The following is a 15,000-nucleotide window of genomic DNA, read 5'->3' as shown; positions in this document are numbered from 1 at the left end:
GTGATAAGAGCTACGCTTCGCTTATTACGGACCATGCGGACTAAAAATAGAGACCCTCACATCCGCTGAAGCTTCAATGAGGTAGATAGGTCAGATGAACCTTCGTTTTCAACTCACCAACTAGATTATCTTTGGCACGTCTGTCGAAATATAAATAATGCACCGTTTAATCCCTTGAACAAATCGTAAACCACCTATTTATACGCTTTTTCCCAGTTGTTTCTGATTTTGATTCATTATCTTCTTCTTCCATAATCTTACTTGAGATTCAGAGAAAACGGGTCCGTTGAAGAGAGCTGGGTGTCAAAGACTTGTGCTGTAAAACTCGCCTCAGGCGACAAAGATGGAATTTCTTTACGATTGTTCAAGAAAATCTTTAACAAAATGATAATTTGAGGTAAAAATTAATCAGCTGCACAGCTGGTTTCGATGTTTGCGTTGTGTTTTTACTGCTTTACTCCTCAACAGGCGCGGTTTGCCTGTTGCCACAAGAATCTAATCTGCTGGCAGTAAATGGGATGAGATACTGCCGGGCACTGAACGTGCAATTCCATTCAAACGGCACGGAAAGTTCTCAGATAAATGCCGAGCACGTGCGTGACGCATACACTGAAAAAAAATCTCATTCAACGAACGTTAATGAAAGCAGATGATACTCGTCTGGTGCTGTCGTGTGTGCTAGTTTTGGCAGGATGCTCTCATCTTTGTGATAGCCCAACGAATGGTTCCAAGAGTCCTTGCCGCGCGGGGTCCGCGGGCGCCCGCGGGGCTGAGCCTAGCCGGGAAGCATTGTTGAATTCCGCGCAGGCTGCGCCGCGCCACAGCCAGACAGACTACCATCCCGCCCCGGCAGCCGCCCCTATTAATTGTTAGGATAGACTTCGTTTCTGGCTCTGGATAAAAGTACTCCCTTTGTCTCGTATATTAGGTATATTTAAAGCAGGTCCTAAGGTACACTGTAAAAAATCTCATTCAACGAACGTTAATGAAAGCAGATGATACTCGTCTGGTGCTGTCGTGTGTGCTAGTTTTGGCAGGATGCTCTCATCTTTGTGATAGCCAACGAATGGTTCCAAGAGTCCTTGCCGCGCGGGGTCCGCGGGGCCCGCGGGGCTGAGCCTAGCCGGAAGCATTGTTGAATTCCGCGCAGGCTGCGCCGCGCCACAGCCAGACAGACTCACCATCCCGCCCCGGCAGCCCGCCCCTATTATATTGTTAGGATACGCACTTCGTTTCTGGACTCTGGAGTAAAAGCTAGCTGACACCTTTGTGTCTCGTAGTATTAGGTATATTTTAAAGCAAAGGTACCAAAGGTATCATCTGCTAAAAAGAGAGAGTTCTCGAAGCGAGATTTTTCCCCCACTTTGGTGTATGCTTTTTGAATAGTTGAGAGCATTGGATCACTGTGAGGCAAATATGCTCTCGGATGAAGAACCCAGTGTTTCCAACGAACTTTTAAAACAAGGTTAAAACGACTGAAGCGCTTTGACCAAGATGTGGTTATGACGACACGATTAAAACTATTAAATTTAGTCGTGTTAGCCAACTCTTTGTCAAGAGTACTTTTTCTGCCTGTGTCTGAGTACATGGGGAAAATCAACTGAATGTCCACCAATTTAATTTAACTTTGTTCATAGAGTGTAGCAGCACTTCGACTGCAGTGTATCGAGTCGAGACTTACCTAGCATGTGTGCTGCTGAGAGTGGAAGGGCATGAGGAGTCACCTTTATAACATAATGTTAAGTTTTATAACAATCGATTGCAGCTAGCTTTATGTACATGTTTGCAGTTTATAACAGTTTGCCATAAGTAGTAAAATTACGTTTACATGTTTCCGATAGAAACAAAAGAAATCACCGAGTTCACGCACTCTGTTATTGCTCTACATCAAAGCTTGAACAAATGACAGAAACCTACTTTGATGCTTAGTAACAAATCGCACAGTATTTTGAAGCAGGTCTTATCTATAGTTCTGCTGTACATTGGGTTATTGTGATACAGTCTGGCACTTCATATGAGTACCGGCCATTGCACCAAGTTGTGTAATAATTCTTTACACATCACAAAAAATGTAAGCTAACGGTCTCCATCTCTCGTTTTATGTCAAGAAGGCGAATTTTCACGTGATCTCCAAACCTTGGAAGAATCTGGCAGACAGGTGGCTTCACAACTATCAGCGGTTGACTTGATATCACTAGTTATCGGTGCGTTGACGCCATTGACGTCACCGTCCGCTGAACAAGTGTTTCGTCACTCTGTCGTGTCCGACGACAACGCGGCGACTGTCGGCGGTGCCACACGTCACTGAACCAGCCCAGCACGCCGAGGAAACTCGTTCATTTTCACAGAACCTTACAGTGACGAGCCTTGCAATGTCGATTTCACTGTCCGGTCGCGATCGCGAGGACTTGACACATCATGCACTTTGCTTGCCGGCCACCGCAGTTCGCCGAGCTGGCGGGCGCTGCCGAGGGTCGGGCCGCGCGCAAGGAAAGAGTTGCCGGGTTGCTGGCGGTTGCTGGCGCCAGCGGGAGGGAGACGGTGTTACGCAACGCTCGGATACAGTAGTGCGCAGTCGAGCCTCTTACCCCTCTCTTCTCTTTTTCTCTCTCTCTCTCCCTCTCCCAAACGCCACACGGCAGTCAGTCTATGCTGGAGACGGGGCCGCGGTCCACGAGCATGGCCTTCACCGCCTGCCGCACACTAGCGCACCTAGATAGTGCAGGCCGGCCGCAAGGTTTTATCAGTTTATTTTGAGGTCGACTTCGCGGACGGTCTCGAAGGTGACCTAGAAGTGCCTCAGCGGTGTCAGCAGCACCAGCATCAGCAGGGCGGCAAGGCCACCGCGCACAGGGGTGGCCGTCGAGGTCGCCGACGAGGAGGCCGAAGTCCCTGAGGCCTCGTCCGGCGAGGGAGCCTCGGCGTCCTCCTCGTCCAGGGCCTCTTCCGCGTCCTCGGGCAGCGTGTCCTGCAGGTGCGCGTCGGACAGCTGCTGCTCCGGGTCCAGCTCCAGGGACTTCCGCCTGGGCAGGGTCAGCTCTGCAAAAAGAAAAAAAAGCCAAAAGATAACTTATTTTCTGGTCGAAAAAAAAACATTAACATGCAAAATGCGCATTGTTTTGAATTTTTCCATCTTTTCCAAGGCTCTTGGAAAAATACGGAAATTTTCAGAAATTTTCTGCATTTTCCCCCGGAAATTTTCCGGCATTAGAATCACTATTAACATTCCTTAATTTCTGGTTAAATAAAACAAACCAAAAAACACGTTACTTATTGTATGGTTGAATGAAACCCCTCATAAAGAACACGGGTAACATAAAAGTTATTTGCTTTAATAGTATAAATGCGGCTTGCGCACTCTCGATTTTTTTTGAGGAACAAAGAACACCAGTACTGTGCGTCTGGATGAGTGGTCACGTCTGAAGCTAGGCCCTCGATGACGACTGCCGTCGAGTGGCTTCACTGGTAAAACAAAGGCATAAAAATTACGCCCTTTAGGGCATAAATACTCTTTTACGCCCTTGCAAGGGCATAAATCGTTCTATGCCCTTGGGAAGGGCGTAAATGGTATAGGAATTTCAAGCAAAATTTTAATGCCCTTCCCAAAGGCATTAACGATTTATGCCCTTTAAGGGCGTAAATCGTTTACGCCCTTTAAGGGCATAATTTTTATGCCTTTGTTTCACCAGTGTTTGCGTGATTATTCGGAGCAACTCTTTAGTGTACTATACTCCGTACTGCGCTCCACTGGGCGGGCGACTCAATTTTATCGCTAGCAGGAAGCTAGCGAGCAGTGTGCAGGCCTTCGCGCAAAAAATACTACTTCTTTGTTGTTGTCTGGAGGGGGTAAATACCTCCAGAAACCGGGTACAGACTTTAAAGTGTACGCCGGTCGTAGCAGCCAGCTTTTGCTTGTAGGTATCATATTTTCGATGGCAGCTTTCGATTTTAGACTATCGAACACAGTCGATCACCTGAACAAAGTATATTTTCCCCGTGTTGTCACCAGTTTGTCACGCCACGTACCGTACAGTCGCACGATGCCCTCCGCGTCGCCGATCGAGTTCTTGGATATGCACTTGTAGGCGCCAATGTCCGCTTTCCGGAACTTTCGCACCGTCAGCTTCATGAGAACGCCGTAGGCCGACTGGGGGCTTTCGTCCATCTGGTACTTGTCGTTGTTGATGATCATTTCCCCTGAACAACACCGATAGAAAAAGGCAGCCGATGAAAACATGCATAGGAAATATCTTTGGTTCGTTGAATCCATATCAAAACTGATGATGTACCGTAATGTACGTATCGAAATTTTACCAAGTATTTATTACAAAGCCAGAACATTTAAAATTGAAAAGAGGGACTCAAAAAAAGGGTCTACTTGATCTCCTTTTCTTTTAAATTTAAATTTTTACATTTTTAAATTTAAATGTTCTGGATTTCGCTTTGACAAATACAGTCAAACTCCTCGTTTTGTCCCTCTACCCGGGAGTTGCTGCGGACAAAACGAAGGACCGAGGCCGGCCGGCCGATGAGGATTAGGCCGCCCTAATCCCTACCTGGCCGGTCAGCGACGGCAGGCATCGGCCGGCGGGGCGCGACCCGCGCCACAATGGTGGGGATGACTCTGGGACAAAACGAAGGACCCAGAAGAGGGACAAAACGAGGAGTTTGACTGTACCTGGTAAAGTTTCGATACGTCTATCTCCAGTTTTTGATAGTTTTTAAGGGCCTATTAGGATTGATCAAAACAGAAAATTGAAATCAATAGGTGTTCACCAAGAATTTTAAAAAAATTCTACACTCTGCTGCCAACCGACGTACCCTTCTCTCTGGTCCAGTAGTTGATGGCCTTGGGGCAGGCCTCGACGATGCACTGGATCGTCACGTCGGTGGCGACGGGCGCACCGACCAGCTGGTTGGGCACTTGGATCAGCGGGTGAACTGCCAACAGAGAGGAATCGATTCGTTTGTTTCCACGGAGACGATGGCTCGCCTGCACTCAAAATGTATCGGCCATTTCGTGCCTTTTCAGGTTCATGAATGAAAGGTCTCCACTCTGAATTGAACCTTACAAACTATTTCAGCCTTCCGAAGTAAAATAGCTTCATATAGCAAATTATTTTGGGTATACGTAAGCGTACAATGAAAATAGTTCGTAATTTACGAACTATTCCTTCTCATAACAATAACTAAATAAGTTTAGTATGTATGTTCATACTCAAGGTTTTAGGAGCGTCGAGAAAAACACCCCGCATGACAGAGAAGTCACGCCAAAAATTGTCGTGCCCATATTTCTTTGCATGACTTTTCCCGTTAAACGCATTGGTGAAGGAACCAATAACCCACAAGGTAGTTAACCACGCCGGGGAAAGGTCGTAACTCGCATGCCATGCCGTTTTGCGGCGTGACTTCCATCCCATGGGCGTGGCTTATCGGCATGCCGTAATTTGGCCCTGAGTCCGACCGTTCCATGTACAGAGTGGTTTTGCGGCAACCACGTGAGCAGAGCTGGATTTTGCGTTGTGCTGTTGCATGTGAATGATCTGGAATGATGCAGAGGTCCTTGGAGGAGGATTTACTCTTCGCTGCGACTTTTCAGACTTTGATGAATTCAGTTCACGGGAAAAGGAAAACAACTGAAGCTCCTCCCGCAGTGACGAGTCCTTTCGTCCTCGACCAGACCGTCCCGTCCCGTCCGTCGGGTTTGTCCGGGTTTGTCCGGGTTTAGCGCTCAAACAGTGCCTCGCCCTTCCTTTCCACGTGGCTGCCACCGGCACGACCCGAGACGCTGCGAAGCCCCGCTTTGTCGCTACCTTGTGAAGGGCAGGCAGGGCGGGCAGGACCGAGGCTTATTTGGCAAGCCCGTTGTGGCACAGAGCGAGTGAAAAGAGAGAGAGAGAGAGAGAGAGAGAGAGGGCTCAGGCAAGTTGGGGGTGGAGAGACGAGCTCGTCTCCTCGGCCTCGTATGTGATCCAACTAAGCAGTTATTAATATCGGCAAATTCTTGATACTGTTAGTTCTGCCGCTTGGATTCCGTGTTCTCCCTCCCTCCCCCTGAACTTCCCTCCCGGCTTTCCTCAAGCCACAACGTACCTGCGTGTGTGCGTGCGTGTGTGCGAGTGTTCTTCTGTCTCTGTCTGTCTTCGTGTGTGTGAACGCGCGTGGGTGTTCTTCTGTCCCTGTCTTCGTGTGTGTGTGTGTGTGTGTGTGTGTGTGTGTTGTGTCCATGTGACGGTGAAAGGGGCCCACGAACGCATCCGGGCCACTTACTTTTGCTTACTGAATGCATATACTTTGTTGCGAGAGCAACTTTTTTGCCGCGCTCTCTAGTGTGAATGTGTGTGTGCGCGCGCGCGCGTGTGTGTACGCGTGTCTGCCAGAGTTGTGTGTCGTAGCAAGGCGAATAATGGCAAGCGACGTTTGTGTGTGTGTGAGTGAAGTGCGTGAGCGAAACACTCGCCGTACGTGGGCGGAGCGAGCTGCGGGAATGTTACGTGTCGTTCCAAACCCAAGTTTCTCGTCACGGACTGAAAAAGTTGCGCAGGTCGGATTTCCGGTCGCGTGTACTGGAACATTGCACTTCGTTATTGGGTTAAAGTTTATTTATCTTTAATTTTTTTTTGGAACTCACAGTTGACGAAGAGCATGAGGCGCTTGCTGACGGGCGGCGGCACTCCGTTGGAGGCGATGCACACGTAGACGCCCATCTCGGAGCGGGTCACCTTGTGCAGCACCAGGTCCTCGCCCTCCACGGCGTGCTCTGGAACCAAATTAGTGCCAGTCACTGAGCCCGTCCCGAAGAAAACAGCTTCCCTCGCTGACGAGCGGTCAGGGGAACGAGACAAAGTATCGGCCGCCCCTCTCCTCCTTCGTCCCTCGCCCCCAGCCGGAGTGTACACTCTAAACGGCTCAGGGTGGGAGGTTGCGCTCAAGGGGCAACAACTCTAGCCAACTTTGCACATTAAAATTCATCAAAAATTTAAAATTTACAAAAATTCATCAAAGTTCTTTAAAATTTTAAAATTTAACAAAATTTATTCAAATTTAATCAAAAATTCAAATTCACTGAAAGTCGTTAAAATTTATCGAAATTCTTCTCCAAATTTACGAGTTTTTGACCGAAATTCATTCGAAATCCAACTGAAATCCATTTGATTTGTAGTACACCGAAATTCAGTGTAATTCAAAGGTTGCGCTAGCATATTCTCTGCAAACTGAAGTGTGTACATAGTACACTCTTATTAGAGCATGCTTCCAAGTACACACTTATTTACAGCATACTTGCTAGGCACACACTAAAATAGAGTGTACATTGCATGTACACGCTAAATAAGAGTGTACCTGGCAAGTGCACTTAAACTGGTCCATGCTTTAAGATAGGACTTATCGAGTGTATTTTAGCGTGTACATGGAAGGTACACACTTATTTGGCGTGTACTTGCCAGGCACACTCTTTTTTAGCGTGTGCCTAGCAAGTATGCTGTAAATAAGAGTGTACTTGGAAGTGTGCTCTAATAAGAGTGTACTATGTACACACTTCAGTTTGCAGAGTTGTGGTGGAGATTTTCCCCACAATACGATAGAAAGAAATTCAACATAATATTAATACGATACAACGAATTTTCATAGGTTAGTTACAAAGTCAGCTGGACCACCACCATAGTAAATTTTCACAATAATATGGAGAACCTTAGAGACTAGGGGTGAGTAGACCGTTAGCAAGTTCGTACTTCTCGTCTTGCTGCCCGTCGAGTCGTTGCGCACCACGATCTCGCCGCCGTCCTCCCGCTTCCAGACGATCCTGGGCGGCGGGTAGCCCCGCGCGCGGCACCGCAGCTTCAGGTTGCCGCCCTCGGGGGTCATCGTGTCGCCCGACGTCTCCTCGTACACGATGTCGGGGGGGATGACCACCTCCAGGAAGGCCGTCTGCAACGTGAGGCGGCCTTGGCGTTACACCGTGGGTGGGCGCACGGCAAAAAAAGGTCCCTGGTCTTCCCTGGTAGCCCAAAGTCGAGACAAGGACGTTTTCCAGGCAGTTTCAGGGAAATCCAGGGAACTAGGGAACTTCTTTTTGCCGAGCAGGCCCGCGTGGCGGCACTGCCCACCCACACAACGGACTGCGGCTCGCCAAGACGACGACAACAACACAAACAACAACAACAAAGCCCACTCGCCCACCTGGCTCTTCATGGGGTCCGTGTTGACCTGGCACATGTAGGTGCCCTGGTCCTCGCGCTGCACGTTCCGGATGTTGAGGGTCCAGGTGTTGACGTCGTTGTGGGTGACCGAGAGCCGCGCGTTGTTGGTGATGACGTGCTGGTGGATGGCCAGGATGGCCTTGGTGTCCGACTTGATCCAGGCAACCTGCAGCAGCACGCCGTTAGCCCGTGCGCGGATCCACAGTGGGCCAGAAGACCGGTGGAGGCGGTCAAAATCCCGGACGCGTTTTGAGCTCCAGAGTCGCTAAATAGGACACGAAGCGAACGTGACCCCACCAATGGGCTCTCGGAACAGGGAATCCATGGGTGGGGTCAAACGCTCGGTTCGAGTCCTGTTTAGCGTCTCTGGAGCTCAAACCGCGTCTGGTGTTTTGGCCGCCGGCGTCGGTCTTCTGGCCCACTAAGGGCAGTTGGCCCCCACTTGGCGTCTAGTCAGCCGCCTGAAGGATAGGCGAAGAGCCACACTTTCGACCTGGAAGTAGGCAAAAAGGGCTTCCGTTTGCCCGTCCCTCAGGCTGGCTCTAGACCCACCACTGTGTCGGCCAGTGCCCAGCCCCGAGACAGGGCTCCAGGATGGCTCCAGGCCCTGTCCCCAACCACACACCCGCACACCGCACTGCCCGCCCTCGCAAGACGAATCAAAGATCACGCCGCCTCCTCGAGTCTGTATTTCTGTAATTTCTGTACTATTGCATCTTTTGTTTGGTTGGCGCGGCGGAGGCCATTCTGCCGTGTCACCGCACGTCATCACCCCGTGACCTTTCTTCGTTCCAGATTCACCCGCCTGCAGGCTGCTTCTCGCTCTGTCTCTCTCGCACTCCTGGGGCGTCCCGCAGTGGTGCGAGAGAGACAGAGCGACGACCCTCTCAATCGGTCTGCTGTCACGCTCCTCCACTGCAAGGCACGTCCGAGAATGACGCGTCGCTAGGCAACGCCGAACGGATATGCAACAGGGCTTCCCTAGTCCTCCCTCTCGGCGAAAAGACTCTCCGCCGAGGGTCGTCGCTCTGTCTCTCTCGCACTCTCGGGGCGTCCCTGTGGGTGCGAGAGAGACAGAGCGCGACGAAGACGACTCTCGGAATCCGTCCCGTGGCATGGGCTCTCCGATAGAATGTGGCGGATGCGCCAGTGGCCCGATTCGAGCGCCCCTTCCTGAATATTGCAATGCAGAGCTGTGTCCCCTCCCCCTGCCCCGCGGCCGGCTGACCCCATAGCAGGCACGCCCCTTCCGTGTTTGAATGAACATTTACATGCTATTCTCTCCGTCTCTCTCTCTGCCACAAGCAAACGCGCGGGGCGGGGGTTCCTATTGCTTGGTGCTCCATCCAGAGCAAAATGAGGCCATCAAAGTAAGTGAATTGGTTCAATGTTCAACACCACCCCCGACACTACTGTGCTTATTGTGTTCATTGTTTTATTCTGCTCGTGACCACTTTCTCACAAAAAAGTACTAAAATATTGGCGACGCTCGAATCGAGGGGCAAACAACTTCGTCAAAATTTGTACACCGTTTTCAAAATTCACGTTATTTCATTGCTATTTCAACGTTATTTCGCGTTATTCCAACGATATTATTTCAGCGTTATTTCGACCTTATTTCAAGTCAATTTCACGTTATTTTAAGGGAAAAATTCAAGTTGTTTGCCCCCTCGGCTCGAATTTATTGATCAGATGCTTGCCTGGTCAAAAAAGCTCATATAAATTGACAAGCAGGAGAGTAAAAAACTCAAATGAAGAGGTGGCTGCCCATTCACTGGTAAAACTAAAGCGTAGTTTTACCCACTGTTTTCAAGCGTAATCAGTTTACGCTTGAAATCAAGCGTAACGGCTCATGCGCAATTTTCCCTTCTAAATGCCATGGGGGAATTTCAGCCTATGCTTGATTCAGCGTACCGTCTTCCAAGCGTAACGTGCTTGACTCAAGCTAAGAGTTACGCTCTTAGTAAGACCATGAACACTTTCGCTCACGTCCGACGCGCACGCAACAACACGAGGCCAGACATCCGGGACCAGCACCGGCAGGGCCCCCTCTCCTCTTGGCAGTGGCTAGGCAGCGGGACCAAAAATTGCAGGTAGCTGTCCGCCGTGCGGTGCGGTGCGCGCTGGCGGCAAAGCCGTAGCAGAGAGACGTCGCAGAAGACCTGCAAACACTCTCTCGCTCACGTCCGACTGCCGTCCGCCAGACCGAGCGCCAGACCGCATCCCGGGCCCAGCACCGGCAGGCCGCCGCTGCGTCGCTGCATGGAGATGAGCAAGGGAGTGGAGCTAAGTGCACGCGGGCACCTTGGCAAAGGGCACAGGGGGTTGGGGGAGGGGGGGGGGCTGCCTCTGCGGCGCTGCGGGACGGGGCCCGTGGTTCCACTCCGTGTCGCATCTTAAGAAGCCACCTGCTTTACATGTGAAAGAAACGTCTGCGGGGCCCGCGGCCCTGCGGCCCTGCGGGTAGGCCGTGGGGCGCAGGGCGGGGCGGAGGGCACCCCTCGCCGGCGCGCGCGCTGCTCGGCTCTGCTTCCAGTTGAGCGATCCAGAAGAGCGGTCTGTCTCTCTCGCACCCCCACGGAGAGCCACGCGAGTGCGGCAGAGACGGAGCGGCGACTTTTCTCAATCTCGGCAGGTGGATTGCAGCGGGGCACGTTCCGACGAGTGTTCCAAAGCACGGCCGCCTTGGCTGTTTCTGAACCGGAAGTTGCCGCTTTGACGTGGAAAGGAGCGTCCCGGAAGTAAAGGATTTTCCTTTTTTCAAAACTTGAAAGGGTACACTGTCACTGAGGAAACGAGGGCGTAGAGTAAGTCAGTGAACAGTTTGGCAGTGAAAATGTTCACTCGGTCGGTACACAATTATTGTGTGGTCCTCAATGTGCAAAGTACTCAGTACAGAGCGTCGTTCACAGTGTATGCTGGGAAGTAAACAGGAGCAGTGAAGTTACAGCACAGTGTGGGGGATTGTTTCGGCAATTCAACCCGTGTCGGACCTCCCTCGATCTCTCAATCTTTCGATTGGAGGACATTCCCACGTAAAAGTCGTTAGACGACAGGCAGAAAAGAGACAAAGTGCGGATGGCTAAGGATGGAACATACCTGTGCCGACGACGGCGACTTCTGCTCGGAGGCAAGGAACAATTGCAACAGAGAACACCATTTTAAGAAATGTTAAAGATTCAACTCCCGCGAACAACCGAAAGGGTTGTTCGCCGTTTTCGTCCAATAAGGTTGAAAAAAAAACGGAAGACGACATCATCATTTCGTTTTCCATTTAAATGTGAAATATTATTGACAAACTGATTTTTCAAGACATTTTCATGAATTTCATCATAGGTTGAAGTCAATCAAAATACACTCTATTTTAGTGTTCAAAGAGAGGACTACTACAGTGAGAAAATGCGAAGTGGTGATCTATATTGCGATAGCTAGGACTAGGTGCTTTATAATAGTGTGTTTGTGTCAAACTAAGTGCATTGGTGCCCCAAAACAAAAACGTGAAATTTAAAACAAAATTTAAAAACAAAAACAAAAACGAAATCCATGGCCTTTATTAACACATTCAGTAAGGTTCTCTTTGCCTCAAATCTTGCTTTTAAGCACTCAAACTTGTCAAGGCCACTCACTCACACACACACGCACACACACATACACACACACACACTCACCCGCACTGCATATATTCACACTTTTATCTGAGGTGCCACTTCCACGAGTTCGTCTGCAATGCTAATTCGCCTCTGGATGAGTGCGGTGACGCCACAACATACTAAAACGGAGAGAAAATAAAAACACCCCCAACCCCCAAACAGAACAACGAAAAAACAAAAACAAATGTACCAAAAAAAATAAACCAAGAAAAGCATCGCTTGGCGATGTCATTTTCAGGCAGTGAATTGCAGGAAGCTTATTTGAGGGCACAATGGCGCAAGTTTGTTTTTGAGCGTTGAGCGGCTCAAGGCACCGCCTGCCACTCCTATGCAAAGCGATCTCGGCTCGTGCACACTTGCCAACTTCCCGTGAACATTAAGGCCCCGTTTGAGCACCTTAACATGCCTTTGGGACGGGCCGGGCCGGGACGGCCGAGGCCGAGGGGTGCGGGTTCCGAAGACAAGCTAGCAGTGCCTCGGAGACGAGGGTGGGTGAGCAAGCGTGCCCCCTCCCCCTTGCCCCCCTCCCTCCCCGACCTCGGAGTCCTCCAGGCAGGACGGGCCATGATGCCAAGGGACCTGGTATTCGAACCCAAGTGCGTCGCAAAAAAAAAGGCAATCGATATTTTGCTTTTTTGAAAAAGAAAAAGAATTAAAAATTCCATTGGGGTGCTCTGCAGCTGGGTTCGGATATCGGCCCTCCATTTTTACTGTTTACTTTTTCGTGGAGACTAGTGTCCAGCCCAGCTCGTGGGCCACCGGCCGCCCCTCTCCGCTGACGGTCTCACAGTGGGCCAGAAGACCGGTGGAGGCGGTCCATATCCCCGACGGGTTTAGAGCTCCAGAGTCGCTAAATGGGACTCGATCCGAACGAGTGACCCCACCAATGGATTGCTCTCACCGCGAGGAATCCATTGGTGGGGTCACACGCTCGGTTTGAGCCCCATTTAGCGACTCTGGAGCTCAAAACGCGTCTCGAGTTTTGGTTCTCCCCGACGGTGGTCTGACGGTCGGGCGTGCAAAAAGCAGTGTCGACCCGAAGAGTGCGCGGGTAGTGCGTGTACACACCTGTAAGTGCAAGTATTCTAATTACAGTGAAACAAGCAAACCATCCCACGAAAACAAACAAACAAAACCAGTGGCCTGCGGCCGGCAGTAGGTGTGCTTGCTTTCCGAGACTCCAGAGGCTGACAGCGTGAGAAAGAGGTGAGCATTTCCAGTGCATTAGGCACACGGTGCCAGGGCGAGGTGCGGTACGGTGCAGGTGTGGGCGAAGACAGACAGACAGACGGTCAGACAGACAGACAGACTTGAGCAGCTCACCCGATGGCCGCCCAAGTTATTGACGACGCAGGTGAACATGGCGTCACGGCCTTGCGGCACGGACAGGTTCTTCAAGGGGAACTGGAACTCCGGTTCCAGGCAGAAGCATCCTGGAAAAAAGAAAAAGGCCAGGCATCAGTCGCAGGAACCATTTGGCATTTGACGCTCGACGCGAAACCACACGTTTGCAGGCGAGCGTCATTCCCAGGAATAAGCCGCGTTTGCACAGTGGGCCAGAAGACCGGTGGAGGCGGCCAATACTCAAGACGCGTTTTGAGCTCCAGAGTCGCTAAACGGGACTCGAACCGAACGTGCGACCCCACCAATAGATTGCTCTCCGAACGAGAAATCCATTGGTGGGGTCACACGTTCGGTTCGAGTCCCATTTAGCGACGCTGGAGCTCAAAACGCGTCTAGAGTTTTGGCCGCCTCCACGGTCTTCTGGCTCACTGTGGTTCGCCGCGTCTCTCGCTATAACGTGTCCGTGCACTTCCGTACTCACAGACAGACCCAGACCGGGGCGGTAACCAGCTAACCCCCCGCGAAATAAAATCTCGAATTTCGCCAAGTTATGCCTTCGCCACCATAAAGAAGTCCTTTTTTTTCGGTGTGCCCGGTGTGGTGATGTAAAGCGTGGGGCGGCACCCCTTAGGCTTTACACCGTGGCCGGGGCTCGGCCGGGGCACGGCCTGAGCACACAGACACATCGTGTCATCTGAAATATTCATGCGGTCCTGAGTTTTATTAGTTTGTACGGTGCGGGCTGGCACGCTGACACGGGGGCTGCGGGGGCCTCCTCGGCCTCCTTGGCCTTCTCCGCGGTGCAGCGAGCAGCGCTCTGGCTCCGTCTCTCTCGCACCGCGGACGTGGTGGACGGCACGCCCCGTGAGTGCGAGAGAGACGGCGCTACGACAACACGGTCCGCCTGCAGTCGCCCCACACTGTGCACGCACGCCTGCATCTGACCGATTGCGAGCCGTGCTGCGTCCTTTGGGTCCCCGTCGGAATGCAGTGGCGGCAAAAAAAGGTCGCAAAGGGTCTCGCTTTGAAGCGACCCACAGTGTGTGTGCCCTGCCTGGCCGACCCTGGCCCCAAAGGCTTGCTGCAGCCACGCTCTTATTTTAGAGTCCGTTGCAGCCAAGGCCCCCCACCCCCATTTTTTTCTCGGTCGTAGAAACAAGAAAGAAATACGGTGTGGGGCTTGAGGCTTGGGGCTGTCATTTTTCATTTCGGAGGTATGCGGTTCGGCCGGCATGCCTGTGCCGGGCCGCCGCACAGTGGGCTGGAAGACCGGTGGAGGCGGCCGAAACTCTAAACGCGTTTTGAGCTCCAGAGTCGCTAAACAGGACTCGAATCGAACGTGTGACCCCACCAATGGATTGCTCTCCGAACGAGGAATCCGTTGGTGGGGTCACACGTTCGGTTCGAGTCCCATTTAACGACTCTGGAGCTCAAAACGCGTCCAGAATTTTGGCCGCCTCCACCGGTCTTCTGGCCCACTGTGCGCCGGGCCGGTAGGCCAAAGGTCCAGAGCGCCACACGGTAAATCTGCACACGCCTATATACCAAAATAAATTGCCGCTGCACTGCGTAATAATTTATTCAAAGGCTTTTTTTTTAAAGTTTGTATTCTTGATTATTACTAAGTTTCCATATCCATAAATTTCTTGGGTAGTAACTACTGAAACATTTAGAAAAAAAGTCGTCAAGCGCCCTTAGAGTGAGGGTTCAACTCTCCTAATTATTATTTGAGAAGTTTCTTTTTAAAAATAAAACGAAAAGTGAAGAAAAAAGATGATGAGATGGCGAGGTACCCATGCCTTTTGCGC

At 51.0% G+C, this 15,000-nt stretch overlaps 1 protein-coding gene across 1 annotated transcript; it reads right to left on the bottom strand.

Annotated features, from left to right (window-relative positions):
- Positions 1-1,712: 1,712 nt before the first annotated feature.
- On the bottom strand, positions 1,713-13,276 carry LOC117647298 (lachesin). Its single transcript, XM_034389005.1, has 8 exons — positions 13,172-13,276; positions 11,298-11,318; positions 8,179-8,364; positions 7,731-7,926; positions 6,632-6,760; positions 4,822-4,941; positions 4,027-4,197; positions 1,713-3,039 (listed from the first exon to the last, which is right to left on the bottom strand). The coding sequence occupies exons 1-8, from the start codon at positions 13,208-13,210 to the stop codon at positions 2,789-2,791; spliced, it is 1,113 nt and encodes a 370-aa protein (XP_034244896.1). The 5' UTR covers positions 13,211-13,276; the 3' UTR covers positions 1,713-2,788.
- Positions 13,277-15,000: the final 1,724 nt, after the last annotated feature.

Source organism: Thrips palmi, unplaced genomic scaffold (genome assembly GCF_012932325.1).
Source record: "Thrips palmi isolate BJ-2018 unplaced genomic scaffold, TpBJ-2018v1 HiC_scaffold_2, whole genome shotgun sequence".
NCBI lineage: Eukaryota > Metazoa > Arthropoda > Insecta > Thysanoptera > Thripidae > Thrips > Thrips palmi.
Note: the sequence above shows the minus strand (reverse complement) of the source record. Positions and strands in the feature narration are given on the sequence as shown.

What these genes read in the sequence shown, in the direction of transcription:
- LOC117647298 (XM_034389005.1), bottom strand. Translation starts at nt 13,210, where the DNA reads ATGTTCACCTGCGTCGTCAATAACTTGGGCGGCCATCGG. An exon ending in AGTCGCCGTCGTCGGCACAG is followed by an intron (nt 8,365 to 11,297) that starts GTATGTTCCATC and finishes GTGCTGCTGCAG; the next exon opens with GTTGCCTGGATCAAGTCGGA. An exon ending in CCTCATGCTCTTCGTCAACT is followed by an intron (nt 4,942 to 6,631) that starts GTGAGTTCCAAA and finishes CTCTGTTGGCAG; the next exon opens with TTCACCCGCTGATCCAAGTG.